Raw genomic sequence first — 16592 nt, forward strand, 5'->3', positions numbered from 1 at the left:
ACACACACACACACAACCGTCCTGTTCACTAATAGACGGCTCACGTCACGCAAGCAGATGTCTGATATTCCGTTCAGGAAAAGTTAGAGCAGGTAGTTAGAAAGGTTTTCGCGTAGTCTCCATCTAACGGGACAGCACGAGCTCGCCGGCACCGCGCACAGCGTTTAAACCCCATCCATCGTGTAAAGGTCATCAGCGATCATCTCCTATGTTCGAAACAATTGTAGTGAACATGACGAGTTTGAAGGCGTTCACCGAGCCGTTTGGTAAGTTAAAGCCGCTGGTTTGTACCTTGAGAATTACACGCGCTTCGTACGGGACACAATGACGGACGCTTGCTTTGTTTTAAGCACTTGGTTTTCAGTTTTCTAAGTAATGAAGTTGGAAACGTCAAGAGGTGAACATTTAGGGTAAGGTGTTGTGTAAAATGTAAGCAGACAGTGTGGAACATCATGGTTTTTGTCATGGTGTGTGTATATGAATGTACATGTGTATATATTTATATGAAGAGTTCATTTGCAAAAACGGTACACAAATTTTAACAATTACTAATAAAAATGTACATCAATATTTCCATTGAATCTCAATCAAGATGCCATAACATTTTGTTTGTTTTTTAGGGGGCAGTTTGTTTTGGAAAAAAACTGAGTTGTCTGAGTTTCAGTATTGTATCACTTGTTTATGTGCAAAAGGCTATATATGTATGTACAGGCTATAAGAGTGTGTGTGTGTGTGTGTGTGTGTGTGTGTGTATATATATATATATATATATATATATATATATATATATATATATATATATATATATATATATATATATTACACACACAATTGTTTGTTGAGTTGCATCAAATCGGATAGACTTTCTCATGCTAAGGCTGCAGTCTGTTGTGTAAAAGGAACAAAACCTGTTGGTTTCGCTCGGTCTTTATTTCAAAAGTCTTTACTTGTTCTTCTGTATAGGTGATAGGGTTTATACTGCAGTATTTCTATATGTCGTTTCTGTTAGTGTATGGGTGGCCATGCAGAAGAAGGTCTGTGCAGAGGGTTTTGCCCTGCAGGATTATATTATGATGTGGTTTACATTTTATCTCTTCAAGTGCATCCCGAGCAAGCGGCTACATGCTCTCCGCATTCCCTGGCTGAAGAGAAACAGTCATGAATAGATTCAGGCTGCGCAGGTTTGGATTCGTCTGCAGTACTAACTGGGGTTAAATGTGGCACGTGTACATTGTTCTGTCCGTGAGTTTTTAGTTCGTCGCTCTGAAAGAAGTGCGCTGGATTGTGGAAGATTTTCTTTTTATTAGTATTGGGTATTTTTGCAGTGGGACAACATAAGTGAAAATAAATTTCCACAGATAATATCAGCTCAGGGTGCTAGGCACCCTTTCCGGTTTGCTGCTTACATCAGAGTTTGTTGCTTGTTTTTTCCCTGCCTGTACTTTCAGCAGTCATCATGATTACAATAAAAGGGCAACATCCTGTTTCAGTTGATGGTATTTCCTAGAAAATACCCTATATTTTGTGCCCTTGTCTATATATTTTTTTTTTTTCAAAGTCTGGTTAAGAAGACAAATGACTTCTTATTTCCTCTGAATTGTATCTTTAGTGTGAAGTAGCAGTAGCAGTCAGAGGTTAAGCTGTCTGGTGTGGGTGAGACTGTGGTGATGATCAGTCTTTCCCCTCAACATACCTCACCTCGATTTTAAGATGACTGAATTGTGTCTCTGCTATCTCTTTAGCAAATTTCACAAGCGTGGAAGGCATGCTTTTTACACTTTGCCTTTAAAATGCGACGCAAGACTTTATAATACTAATTTTGGAGATGCATGAACTTTTCTAGGTTGTCCTATGTTTCTCGCTATGTATCTCCGTTCTTTGCTGTTTTTATGTTTTTGTTTTGTTTTTTTCTTTCAAATTTGTGAATGGTTAGGTTTGATATTTCACTAGTTACATTTTAATTTAACATTCGTGTTTGATTACTAGACTGAAAGAATTGATTGAACAGAGTAGCGCAACTAACACGTGACCTTTTTGAATTACAGTATTTGTGGAAATGTCATCACAAAAATAATCTGCTCTGGTCGTGTTAAAGTGTAACAGAAGCAGTGATGTAACTTTACTTCTGCATCCTGGCTTGCATCTGATTAAAGCAGATCATTCAGGAGAATAAAATTAAATAAAACGCATGAATGTATGAATCACTAAACTGTAAAGATATCTGTATTTTAATCTGCCACATGCCAGTGATGCTCTCTCTGTGCTTCTCTCACACACACAAACACGCACGCACACACACACACACACACACACACACACACACACCTACCTCACACTTCCTTCCTCTCACAGTCACTTAGTCATTTTTACTGACAGTCCTCTGTATTTCTTTATGCTGCTTGTTGGTTCCGTAATTGTATACAGCTTAGAATCTGGCACCCTTAAAGTAACTTTATCAGCAAAGGAGACTTTTGTGACTGAGAAAACAATAACAGGTGCCTTTTCTCAGTTTAACTACCGGTTTAAAGCAGTGAATTTAACCTTTTTCTTTTTTAAATAGAATCGCAGCACTTCTTATCCTCTGCCTTTTGACTTTGTGCTAATATCTCTATATTTGTATGTACGTGTTTTTATTGAGTTTGCACAAACCAAAAAATAGCTAACTCCACTTGATTCAGTGTAACGATTGACAAGATGTAGGGTTTCACCTTTGGGTTTTTTTGCAGGGAGAGTGGCTTCTGAACCGGTGGAGGACACTGACCCCAGCAGCTTCATTACAGATATGGTATGTTTGGGGTTTTTTTATTTTCCCTAAACATTTAGTTGATTTTTTTTTTTTTTAAGGATGTACTTTATTCATTCATAAAAGTTGTGGGTAATACCCACTGACACATCAATTGAATCATAGTTTGATGTTTAGTTTTGGTTTGTTATGACACAGTACATGAGTTGTAAACATTGTCTCCTTTCATACTGCGATCAAACACAACAGATTATGTAGGTTAGACATGATTTTCATACATGATATGAAAGTAGCATTGAATAGGAGGAGCAGGTTTTGAAACTCACACTCTCACGATGTTGTGGGACGCCCTCCGCTAAGTCTCAGAGGTTTGTTCTAGCATGTTCTCTGCTCATTTATCCACACATCTGAAAGTTTAATTTTCCTTCCTTCGCTACACTGTACACACCACCTCTCTTCAAATGCGTTCCAACATGTAGAAAGAGGAACAAAGGTACATTGTTTTCCTTGAGGTCTTAATTCCAATGTGTGTGATGTGATGTTTGACCTCTGGGGGTCTTTACTGATGTTCATATATATATATATATATGTGTGTGTGTGTGTGTGTGTGTGTGTGTGTGTGTGTTTTTCAGTCTCTCAGGTCAAATTACCCCATTCAGGTCACTGATCCACATGCTATGAGAGGTATTTATTGTTTATTTACATTGTTCCTTTTTGTATTGGTAGTGCTAAATGTGTAAAGTCATACAATAACTGATTATTTCCTGTCTGTGGATTTAATAAGTTCCGTTGATCTCAGGCAATGAGAGTGGTGACCTTTGGGTCAGCCTCCACACTTTCCATATAATTGTACAGAGTAGGATATGAAGGCATACTGTTAATAAAAGATCAACGGATTATTCATAGAATTTCTGATTCATTATAGATCCTGTAACCCTGCAGCTCAGCTCTGTTCCTCCTGGATATTTGTCATCAGCGGTGGACAGGATACGTCAAGTGAGTCTTTCAGTTTGCATCTTCCACTGGAAATGAGTGGTCTGATAACTTTCTATCATTATTTGAAAAAGTCATGTACACTTTTTAGACTTTTCATCTTTATTTATAGATTCTGACTGTGGTATACTGATTCTCAAGGAGAAATATGTGGTTTTCATATTGATGCTAAATTCCCCTGTGCATGTTTGACACGTTAGGAATCTAACATAAACTGAGCAATCTTAACCAAGACATTTCATGAAGAACCAATGTTCCCTTTAATGTATTCGTTCAATGTGTAATACTTAAGCCTTTGTTGTTAAATCTATAACTGCAATAATACACATTTCTTTTCTTTTTTTTTCACCCAGCCTGTGGAAAATGACAGTAGTGAATTTATTCCATCATCTTCTGTTTCTTCAGGTATGTGTAAATATTAGACTACTACCTTTCCCATCAAACACAACTGTCATCACATATTGCACACGATGTTAGAAATGGTATTAAAGGAATAGTTCACCCAAAAATGAAACTCACCCCAAAGCCATCCTATGTGTATATGATTTTCTTTTCAGACACAACACAAGTTGATATTTTTTTAAAAATGTATCCTGGCTCTTCGGATCTTGGTAATGCTTGTGGATAGTGGCCATTATTTTGAAGCTCTGTAAGTTGGGGATAAGTACTGCTACGTAAAACCAATCTATACGCCTTTGGGAGGGGGGTTATGTCCTCTGAAGCAGATTGATGGCTTTTCGGAAACAAAAATGACTGACCAATGTTATTTTCTGCAAGAACGCCGAGTTCCAGCTTGTTGGTTGATCTATGATTCGACATATGACGCAACTTGCATCATACATTGTATGTCGAGACAGAAGTCAGCCAAGAAGTCAGAACTCTGCGCTCAGTCAGATATTTACATTATAATTCACAGGGTTGATGTAATCAATAAAGAAGACCTTCCCTAAGTTATTCAGGTAATGTCAAAACATAACCAAGGCCACATGATCACCTTTTCCTGGGTCGTCTGGCTGTTAAGAGTTACAACAGCCAAGCAAAATGTAATGTTACAAAAATTAAGGGTCGAATCCCAATTAATGCGAACAGTTGGGTTTTTTCCTCTTTAAAATTTTTTTAATTTGGCACTCTTCAGTGTTACTTTTAACAGATATGGAACTGTAATGCAGTCATAGAGCTGCCTGGAACTACGTTTGCCATGAAGTTTCGTAAAAATAATTTGAACGTTTGTCACAGGGAGTGTATTTGAGTTCACATCAAGTGAGAGTGTTAAAATTAACACTGAAAAGTGACAAATTAACACCAAAGTTTTTAACACTCAACACATTTTAAGTTAATGAAATAATTAGTGATTACGTGATGATTGACTAATATCAAAGACACATAAAATTAACAAACAGGACCACCAAAGGACAAAAAAAACAAAAACACCAAAGGGAAAAACCATTATAGTGGTCACTGTTTGCATTAGTTGGGATTTGAGTCTTAATTGTTTTAACATCAGATTTTGTTTGGCTGTAACTGAGTCATAACAGCCAGACAAACCAGAGGAAATGTGATCATGTGGCCTTGGTTATGTTTTGACATTACCTGAATAACTTTAGAAAGGTCTTCTTTATTGATTACAATATCCCTGTGAATAATACAATGTTTCTAGATAATTTATAAATGCCACACCTGTGAGGTGGATGGGTTATCTCGGCAGAGGAGAAGTGCTCACTATCAGAGATTTAGACGGAACAATATTTGAGAGAAATTGTGCCATTTGTTTACATAGAAAAAGTCTTAGATCTCTGAGTGTAAAAAGGGGGCAAAAACAAAAGTGTTGCGTTTTTTATATATTCGTTTTTCTCAATATTTGAAGGTGTTAATGCTGGATTTATTTAGTTATTTATTATTGTGTTAAGTTACCTTATTAAATATTGTTGACCAGTGCAAATAATTAATAATTAAAACGGTTAAATAATTAACCCTTCTAAATTGTTGTAGTCAGTGTTTATTTAATGACATGAGACATTGTGAATTTGTGCGCTTACTATACTTCCTACTTTACAACAGTAAAGGTACTTCCTACTTTAGTACAGTAAAGGTGCAGTGTAATATATTAAATCTAAATACAAAACTTGGTATGAACTAGTGAGTGGAATTGACCACTGAGTTCCAGTGATCCTCTGTTGTCATCTACTGGTTATATTGGTAATTTTATATTTTCATTTTAAAAGTGTTTGTTTTCCATCAGGTGACAGAAAGGGTTTAAAACAAGTGGTTTAAAATAAAATGTGCTTCATAGACAAACAGCCCTCAAAGGGTTAAGAAGCATGTGTAAATTGGGTTTCTGGGGACCGTTGTCACTGTTAGCATGATTTTTAGAGATTTTACGCACTTATATATGTGCTTTTCTTTCCACACCATGTAGATTTCAGTAAGGAACATAAGAAGTGTTTATGTTCCGCTCCTCCACCCAAAATCAGTGACCTGATGAACGACGAAGACCTTCTGTACACCCTACGGCTGAAGCTCGATCCGACTCACTGCACTGTTAAAAACTGGAAGAACTTTGCGAGCCGCTGGGGAATGAGCTACGACGAGCTCATGATTCTAGAGCAGCGCACACACGGTCCCATCTACCACAGTCCCACTCAAGAGTTCCTCCTGCGCTACAACCAGAAAAATGTCACAGAGCTCACTGAACTCTGCCAGCTTTACCAGCGCATCGATGTGCTTCGATTGCTCCAGAGGTGGATGGAGAACGACTGGCCCTCGCGCTGGCAGCAGGCCCATTAGCTGGGACTTTACAATAACTGGACCTCAAAGGAGAAATGTATTGGTAAAAACTGAAATTCATGACTGCAGGGATGGACAGCAGGTCAGAACACACATTACTGAACGGGTGGTACAAAGACAGTGTTTACGAGGTTGTACACTGGACATAGTTTCTTTTTTTGTTACCGTTGGCTGGTTTTATCACTCCATGTGTCACCATCTAGTTAGCTTTATTAGCTAAGCGGTAAAATCAACAAATATATGCAGTAGCACCCCAGCACTTCAGTAGAAAATGGAAAGACCGCTCAGGTGTGATTACTCATTTAGATTCTGTCTGGAAATTCACTGTGAATTCCGGTCACACAGCATTTAATTTATTTTAATGCAAACAGTCATCTGTTGGCGGTGTGCCAGTGTTGGTGGTCTTATGAAGTGTTCTTTTAATTAGTAACATATACTATAATGAGTCATTGTTCACGATATCTAAATGAGATTTAAGGCTACTTTTCACCTTTATTCTTTCCTGCATTCTAGTAACAGGGATATTCTAGAATTAACCACACAAAAACTGCATCTCCGTTCAGTGTATAAAAAAGTTGAATCTCATTCATTGTTTTACATGAATTTGATCGTGTAAAACATTGTGAGATATATCACAATTCCCATTGCACTGCTCACTGAGCACTTGAATTTAGTATCATGTTTGGTATGAATGGCACTTTTTATTATTTGGAGACTTTAAGAAAAATTAAGCATGTCTCTGAGAAAGGAGTGGTGAAATAGCAGTATAACTGCCGAGAACAGTGGATCTGGAAGGTGACTGGACTTTGTTGAAAATTATAGTTTAAAAAATGCAGGGTGTGGCTGTTTCAAAATGCATGGTCAATTGTAAATTACAATGCAGGTAGTAGGGTAGAATGTGACAACATTACCTCTTCTAAACAAGACTTTAAAAAGTGTTTGGTTTTGTGCCATGTACTCTACCTAGCTTTTTATTTCCTATGTTTAAAAATTTAAACCTGTTTATGTGCATCAGGGGTTCTGTTTAAAAATAAAACTTTTTTTTTTATGCACAGTATCTGAATATTTGTTATAACTACCATTATAGTCTAAATACAGAGTATTTTTCACCTGCAATACATTATGAACTAATGGCATTGGTTGAATGTGGTGAACAATGGTCTGACATCATCAAAAGTGGAGTTAATGTTAAAATTAATGTTCCATGCAATGATCAAATCATAAACTTTTTTTTATTAAAGTAAGAGATTTGTGAGATTTTACATGCTTCATGAAACGCACAGAAAGACACGTGATATTTAATAGACGTAAAAAGTGGACTTATTTTATTTTACTTTTTCCATTTTGCAATACTGACAAATATATATGGATGTATATAACTGGAAACAAGTGTAAACAAAAAAAACTATATATTATATATTTTTACATACAAAATGGTGACAAATAAGACCGAATTAGAGATTCAGCATAGTTTCCTTCATTTTCTTGTAAAAGTTCTGAGAAGATAAAATCATTGCACATTTAAAGAGAACTTTATACAATTATGTATATAATTGAATATAAAAATAAGTACATCTCTGTCAAATTCTGTAATTCTTCTCTGCAAATACTCTACCCATTTTAAAAGTAAACAGTAGGAGGTGAATTTTTATTATTATTTTTTTTTTTTTAACGTTATTTTACATATGCACTATACAGTGGGTGTGAAACCACACTAACAAGGCTCTTGGTTTTATTTAAGGTTTAATCTGTTGACAAACCAAGCATGTTGTTCAAACTGAGGGCAATCTTGGCATCATCTTCATTGCTTGTTGTATCAATTACTGGGTAGTCCTTATCAGTATCAGGTTTAGAGACTTTAAATGTTCCTCTATTCACTTTAGAAGGGCTGTCTGGTTCTGAGGATATTCCAAAATCTGTGCTTGTAGTACGTGCATTAGACAATCTTAGCCTTTCCCGGATATCTACACTAGCTGTCTGTCCATTGACCCCAACAGATGGAGAAGAGGCTTTAAGATTTGTCTTGACTGAGGAGACAGAGACAACTGCGTCATTAGTTGTTTTTATAGGGTCAGTACTGAGGTCAACCGCTCCAGTGAGTTCTTGTAAGATAGTGTCAATATTTGTGTCAGGTAGACGGTGAGACTTGAACACTGGTATTTTTTTGGGGAGTTTAATTTCTGCAGTGGTACCATCTTCTTCTGGTGCTTTAATGTTTATATCTGCATCCTTTAATTCAGTAGATTTTCTCCATTTGAAGGGCCATTTGACCTTACGCTTGGAGCCCTCCACTTCAGCATTGATGCCTGGAACATCTCCATCAACCATTGGTAGACTCATGTCAACATCAGGAGTACCAACCCCAGATGCAGATAAGTTCAGATCTGGTCCACTTACATCAGCGTCAATGTCAACATCAGGAGATTTGATTTTTGGACTAGACAAGTTAAACTTTTTGAGTGTTGGGAATTTCATCTTTCCTTTTGGAGCATTGATGTCAACATCTGCTGTGGGGACATCAAGATCAAGCCCAGCTTTTGGTAGACTCACATCAAGATCAGGAGTACCAACCTTGGGTGAAGATAGATTAAGGTCTGGTCCATTTACATCAGCAGAAATGTCAACATCAGGAGATTTGACTTTTGGACTAGACAAGTTAAACTTTTTGAGTGTTGGGAATTTCAGCTTTCCTTTTGGAGCATTGATGTCAACATCTGCTGTGGGGACATCAAGATCAAGCCCAGCTTTTGGTAGACTCAAATCAAGATCAGGAGCACCAACCTTGGGTGAAGATAGATTAAGGTCCGGTCCATTTACATCAGCAGAAATGTCAACATCAGGAGATTTGACTTTTGGACTGGACAAGTTAAACTTTTTGAGTGTTGGGAATTTCAACTTTCCTTTTGGAGCATTAATGTCAACGTCTGCTGTGGGGACATCAAGATCAAGCCCAGCTTTTGGTAGACTCACATCAAGGTCAGGAGTATCAACCTCGGGTGCAGATAGGTTAAGGTCTGGTCCATTTACATCAGCAGAAATGTCAACATCAGGAGATTTGACTTTTGGACTGGACAAGTTAAACTTTTTGAGTGTTGGGAATTTCAACTTTCCTTTTGGAGCATTGATGTCAACATCTGCTGTGGGGACATCAAGATCAACCCCAGCTTTTGGTAGACTCACGTCAAGATCAGGAGTACCAACCTCGGGTGCAGACAGGTTAAGGTCTGGTCCATTTACATCAGCAGAAAAGTCAACATCAGGAGATTTGACTTTTGGACTGGACAAATTAAACTTTTTGAGCGTTGGGAATTTCATTTTTCCTTTGGGAGCATTGATGTCAATGTCTGCTTTGGGAAGGTTAATATCAGCTTCTGGCACTTTGACATCTGCATCAACTGTTGGAGCTGAGAGGCTGAGATCAGGAATTGCTGCATTTAAGTCAACCTCAGGTGTGTTCAGTTTTGGACCAGAAAGGTCTGCTTTTGGTTTCTTAAATGTAATCAATTTCAGCTTTCCAGACGGAGTCTCTAAGTCTGGCGATTTGATCTCTACTTCGGGAACGCCAACCTCAGCTTTTGGTAAAGTTGCATTAACATCAGGCACACTGACTTTAGCTTTGGGAAGATTTAAGTCAACACTAGGTGAATTTAATTTTCCTTCGAGTTTGGGAACTGAGAGATCTAGATCTGCATTAGCATCCAGCTCAGGTCCTTTTACTTTTGGCCCTGTCAAATTCAGTTTTGGCAAATTGAAATGTGGCATCTTAAATGTTGCAGATTGGGCATTAATGTCAACGTCTGGGACTTTAAGGTTAGCATCAGGTCCTTCAAGCTCTGCTTTTGGCAAGTCTAGGTCTACATCTGGGGTGGAGAGATTGAGATTTGGTGACTTTAGGTTCCCCCCAATGTTTGCACGTGGAGCATTTAAGTCTGCTTTTGGTAAACCAACATTTAAAGAAGGAGCTGAAATGTCACCTTTAACTTTAGGTGTTGAAACACTAAGATCAGGTGCTTTAACATCTACTTTAGGTGCTTTGAGTTCTGCTGTGGGCATGTTCACATCCCCATCAGGTGCGTCTAATTTTGGTGTTTTAATCCGAGGTCCAGAAAGACCAAATTTAGGCATGTTGAAGTGAGGTACCTTGGCTTTGCTAGAGGGGACATTAATGTCAATGTCTGGGACTTCAGTGTTTACATTTGGGCATTTGACATTAGCATTGGGCAAATTCAGATCCACATCTGGAGCATTAAGTTTGCCATCCACTTTGGGTGCTGAAAGACTGAGATCTGGAGCTTTCAGGTCTAGGTCCGGTCCATGGAGATCTGCCTGTGCGTTGAGGTCTACATCTGAACCTTTCATTTTTGGCCCAGATAGATTAATTTTAGGCAGTTTAACATGGGGCTTCTTGAATTTTGCAGATGGAGCTTCTATGTCAATATCTGGTGTTGTCAAATCTGCAGCTGGAGCTTTAATGTCTAGATCTGCTGCAGAGAGGTTGAGGTTTGGTGCCTTGACATCTAGATTCGGTCCTTCCAGTGCAGTTTTTGGCAGATTAACATCTACCTGAGGAGCTGACATGTTCAAGTCTGGTGCTTGTACCCCTGCATTTAGATCTGGAGTTTTCAGCTTTGATTTATGCAAGTTTAGCTTTGGCATTTTAAGAGTTGAGAACTTGTGCTTTGCAGTCGGAGCATTAATATCTACATCAGGTGCTTTTACATTAACATCAGCACTCTGTAATTTGACATCTGCTTTTGGGATGCTGATATCTCCATCTATCTTTGGCGCTGTGAGATTTAAATCAGGTGTTGAAGCATTGGCATCTAAGCCAACCTCTGGTGCTTTTACCTTCTGCCCAAATGTGGATTTCTTAAATGTTGGCCACTTCAATTTCCCAGAGGGAGCATTTATATCAACACCATGAGTTTTAATATCTACATCTGGAGCTTCAAGGTTGGCTCTTGGTAGATCAATGTCAACATCTGGTGTACTGATATCTGCATTTAATTTTGGAGCAGAAAGATTAGCATCAACACTTGCTTCTGGTACTTTTACTTTTGTAGTTTTTGCTTTCTTTAACTTAGGAAATTTAATTTTGCCAGAAGGAGCTTCAATATTAGCTTTTGGAGTTTTGATGTCCAGGTTTGGATCACTGAGCTCAGCTTTTGGCAAAGTCATGTCTAATTTAGGGGTACCAATTTCTCCATTAATCTTTGGGGCTGACAGATTCAGATCAGGGGTTTTTAGGTCAGCATTTATGTCTGGGGTGGATAGATTCACATCACCATCAACCTTTGGTTTTTTACCAGGTAGACTGAAAGTAGGCATTTTGATCTTGGGTCTTTTGGCCTTCAGTTCAGGTTTGTCCACATTAAGAGACGCATCTGGGGTGTTTAGCATAGGGGTAGAGACACTAACATCAGGTGCTTCTAATGTACCATCCAGACCTGCTCCTTTGAGATTTGGTGCAGACAAGCCAAAAGTTGGTTTTTTTAACCCAGGGTGGCTGAAGCTATTCTTGGCATCCTTTAGCTCAATATGTGGCATATCTGCATTTACTGTTGGGGTTGAGATACCACTTTTAAGGCTTGGGGCATTTATGTGTCCATTCAGCCCATTAACCTGAACACCTGGTGCTTGCAGTCCTGCATCACTGTTCATTTGAAGGTCACCAAGAGACTGAAAAGGAAGATGATGAAGAGATGATGAGACCCAATGAATCTATATTTTTGCTCGTTCATTAATTCTCAGTTGCTTACCAGTCCTGCTTTCAGATCTTTTGCCGTCTTGAGTTCTAGATTCTTGTCATAGGGCTCGAGTATTCTGATCAGTTTTAACACTTCATCTTTACTGAGGTGGTCTAGATGAACGGTTGCAGCAACAAGCTGATCTCCTGCAAAAGACAAAAAAAGAGGATAAGGTACGTTACAAAATCTATTACTGTCATTAAGTTTGCTTGTTGTATGAATGAGGCAGCATGTAGGATACATGTTAATTCTTTACCTTCCCTCAGGTTGATTGTTGGATTTGTGATCCCTGTGACTACGACCCCTCTTTTTTCGGTGTCCTCCAAAGTTACAGTCTCTGAGAGGGCACGAATCTTGGTTTCTCCATTCTGCACATGAAAAAGGTGACTTACTACCATTCATTCCTGTTTTGTTTATAATCTCATAAATGCATAATATTATTTCCAAAAGTAAAAATTAGATGCCATGCCATTGCAAGGATGTAATCAGAGGTATAATGAATGTGTGAAATGCTATTAAAAGTGATGTAAACTATTGTTAGCCATGTTGAAACTTCTAGCAGACTTAAGTATTGAGTCAAGCACTCCCTGACTTCTAAAATATCTGATTACATCTGTTAGATCTGTTAGGAATATTTTCTGTGTAGTTCCGTAAAAAAAATTACAAGAATATTTCAATTGTTATTTTGGTGAGAGGGTACCAACCATCATGTCTTCACTTCTTTAAATACAACTGACATGTCATGAATAACAGTTTTCAGGAGATCTGTCAAAACAAAGAGCAACAAGATTTGAAGTAATCTTTGTCATTACATTTAGATATTCATTAGCAGGATACATTTAAACATTTCCAAGAAAAATTACTCACCTAAAGCCATAAAACAAACATTTAATTTTAGTATTTTTAGGAACATACAATGGAAGTACAATGACTAATTGTAATTTGAATTTAAGGCCAGCTTTAGACCTACTGATTCAAAAAAGATGTTGCAGTATAGCATATAAGCGTAATGGTGTGTGGTTATTTCCTTTTAAACACTCTACCCACACTCCTTGAGACACTTGTTACATCTATATTGCATCATTTTAGTACTCTTGTACATTGCTTGGTAATAAAGCTAATCTAAGCACCGCTGTGTTACAGGTTTCTGAAAATGAATTGATTGATAGCATTGCTATTTATTTATTTTAAATCCACAGCAGTCATTTACAAGTAAAAAATATAAACATTGCATCTAAAAGAATGGTAAAAGGAAGTGGCAGGGAAAAGTCAGGAACCACCTCCAGTTTTTCAAAGACAGATGTAATCGGCTGTAATGCAGTTAATCACATTCAGTAGATCTCATAGTGAAGTAAATAAGAAAGGAAGATAATATTCCATGCTGCACACCACATTGCTTAGGACAAAATATAAACAAACAATGGCTTATGATGCTCCCTTTTAAGGCTTTATGACATTGGCTTCTTCATTTTCCCACTGAGGTTTAAGGTAACATTTCACAGGCCAGCAGAGAGTTTTAAATTTTTTAACAAAAGAATTGCAGAAACCTTGAATATATGCAAATTACAGACTCTGCATGCCCAGTTTAACTCTAAATATTGCCTTATTTAACAAAAAATAAAAGACTTTTTAACTCGTATGTGTGGTTTGTGTCAGGAATGTTTTAGGAATGAACGGACTGTAGAGAATGAGGAGAACCAGTTTGTTCAGATGAAAGAGAGATTAGGTGATTAATACAAGTTTTTTTCAGTTTTGTCTCACTAAAACATTATACAGACTGTGATTAGATGGGTCAGATGGTCTTGACAATGAAGTTAAGACTTCACAGTCAACATCAGAACAATATAATTACTCTGCTCATTAAAATCCACAGCAGGAATCATCTAATGTTTCAGCTTCACCCACCACCACAACAGTATCCCAAAGATTTGCTTCTAAAATAATCTAACGCAAAAAAAAAAAAAATCACTGCTTTCAAAAGTCACATATCATAAGTTATTCCTCATTTGTATACAGTGCACAAGCATGTTTAATTAGTGCTTAAAATTCCCGCTCATCCAAACGTTATTCATATTCACATTTTGGTTAACGTTTTCGATTGACAATTTGTATTAATCGCTAAAACCTCCAAAGACTCACATTTATAACAACAATCAGAGCAAAGTGCACAAATGTTGAACGAGATATTAAAGGAGCTGTTTCAACAACAGGACAGTCTTCTTTAGGTCTGATTTGGCATGACAAACCTCTACATTTTCCAAGTACTTGAATTTATCAGTTCCCATTAGATGACGCTGGATGGTAAATCGCACTATGATGTTCTGTATGATTCTGTATGATTTATTTAAGCACTGGTCTGAGTGAGTCACTTACCCAATGTTTGAGTCTGTAGCCGTTGATGTTGACACCTCTAAACTCCAGGTGAATATGACTGTCGTCTTCTCAGTCATGGGGTTTCTGTCAGATAAATGAATGTGGAGCCACCAAACAGGTTCTGCAGCACCAGCATAACAACCACACACACACACACATAGCAACACACACCGAAACTGCAGATATAGAGAGTACATTTAAAAGTGATTTTACATGTAAATTTGTGGCATTGATGAAGTTAAATGTTTGTTTTATGTTTTCTACGTCACAGAGAGCTTGTGTTCAAAATTGCCAAAGCAACACTGATTTGATCAGTCAGCCCCAAACACTCCAGAAATCCAGAATGGACTTTGAAATTTGCATTTGTTGTTTTTCACTTTCTAAAATGATCATATTTAAACTATGGTGAGCTAATTTATGCTTTATTCAAGGATGTGGCCAAATATTTAATGTTTGTGGGGAACAGTTCATATTTTGTGGGAGCCGTGGTTTTTAAAAGTCCTATGAGAAAAACTAAAGTGTGTTTTGTCAACAGTGAAGTATTGCAAGACTGTTGTGTTTGCAAGGGTTTGGCCTTATAGTATTGTGCCACACACCCTTGAGTTCTTTCTAAAATGCATATGAATGCATGTTTTGATGGTTTCAGTAGAGGGATAGTTCACCCAGAAATATCTACTTTGGACCTGAGTGACTTTCATCGTACAAATTTTTTGGAAATCTCCATCGGAAAAAACCCAAAAATGTATTTCGTAAATGCTTGTTCACATGCTTTCTCTGTACTCCTAAGGCATATTTAATCAAAGAAACAATCTGAACAATCCTGAAAGTTTGAGAAAGATTTCAAATTAAACAAATCAAGACGTTATTAAAGTGTTAATGCAGGGTGTTCCATTTTCTTTTTTATTTCATAAACTGTAGTAGTCATTTTTCTTAGTCAGAAGTAATACTGTTAGTCACCCACCTTGGAACCTTAAGCTCTTGGCGGCAGAAATGGAGCCCTTAACCACAATTCATGGCAGAAAAGAGCTTCTATGAATTGTTACATTTAAAAGAAAAGACTATGCCACTCATCTTCACAATACAGGGTTTGTTGGTATTTGTTCACAGAGAGAATGATTTAACTCTACAGACAGTAAACTGTGCTGGAATTGTTAATGTTTACAGTTGAGTACAGGTAAAAGTTTATGAATAGAATGAGATTTTACATTTTGAATGTGCTCACTGCATTAAATTATATTTGTTTGCATTGCATCAACAAGATGCGGTTATTTAAAAATATATGTGTGATCTGTAATATTTCTTATATATTATTGTCGTCTGATAAATATGGCTTACCCATTTTCTCCAAAAGCTAGCCAGCCGAAAATATAGTTTGAAGAAGGTTCATTTTTCAAGATTTCAAATAGTCAAAAGTGCAACTAACTAAAGAATCACCCGTTTATGACCCACATTTTAGACGTTTTCACTGTGTACTCGGCAAAGCTCCTATTGACTGCACTGTCATGAAATCCACAGATATATTACCGAACCTCAAAAGAAAGTGTTTGAGAGAGGAAAGCACCTTGTGTGCTTAGCATGGGCTAATGCATGAAGGCTCACGGTGGTATTGAGCTTGAGCACATGTTGTGACAAGAGCGGTGCTTTCGCCTTAAGGGAGGACTTTGGAGTTGAGTCTTTGACTTTTATTTATTCGTGTTGCATCTGAGTCTTAGCGTCTGGGCTTCAGGTATGAACTTGTTTCTTTCATTGTATCTCTGTAATGAAATACAGTCACCAGCAACCAGGAAACAAAAGCTCTCCTCTAGCCATAAACATGTTAAGGCCTAATCATTAATTAAGGAAGAATCTCGTAGTGTGGTGGAAGCAAAAACACAGGAATGAGAGCTGCTTAAGTCTTCATGCAGACATAGAAACAGGTGTCTAAATGATTACTGCAAACTAGAGAAAAGACA

General features: G+C 37.5%; 2 protein-coding genes across 5 annotated transcripts; one reads left to right on the forward strand and one right to left on the reverse strand.

Annotated features, from left to right (window-relative positions):
- On the forward strand, positions 1–7572 carry edaradd (EDAR-associated death domain). 4 transcript variants are annotated; one of them, XM_043262900.1, is made up of 6 exons: positions 1–266; positions 2727–2785; positions 3376–3427; positions 3669–3739; positions 4090–4141; positions 6153–7572. In XM_043262900.1, the coding sequence occupies exons 1-6, from the start codon at positions 209–211 to the stop codon at positions 6518–6520; spliced, it is 660 nt and encodes a 219-aa protein (XP_043118835.1). In that variant the 5' UTR covers positions 1–208; the 3' UTR covers positions 6521–7572. The 4 variants fall into 4 exon arrangements, with proteins under 4 accessions (XP_043118835.1, XP_043118836.1, XP_043118834.1 ...); XM_043262901.1 differs by lacking the exon at positions 1–266 and adding an exon at positions 275–410; XM_043262899.1 differs by lacking the exon at positions 1–266 and adding an exon at positions 1945–2495.
- A 161-nt stretch (positions 7573–7733) lies between these two features.
- On the reverse strand, positions 7734–14741 carry si:ch211-125o16.4 (neuroblast differentiation-associated protein AHNAK). Its single transcript, XM_043262898.1, has 5 exons — positions 14641–14741; positions 12972–13032; positions 12524–12635; positions 12280–12413; positions 7734–12199 (listed from the first exon to the last, which is right to left on the reverse strand). Exons 2-5 carry the CDS (start codon positions 12975–12977, stop codon positions 8264–8266), a joined length of 4188 nt encoding a protein of 1395 aa, XP_043118833.1. The 5' UTR covers positions 12978–13032; positions 14641–14741; the 3' UTR covers positions 7734–8263.
- Between the last annotated feature and the right edge of the window lie 1851 nt (positions 14742–16592).

Source organism: Puntigrus tetrazona, chromosome 17 (genome assembly GCF_018831695.1).
Source record: "Puntigrus tetrazona isolate hp1 chromosome 17, ASM1883169v1, whole genome shotgun sequence".
Taxonomy (NCBI): Eukaryota; Metazoa; Chordata; class Actinopteri; order Cypriniformes; family Cyprinidae; genus Puntigrus; species Puntigrus tetrazona.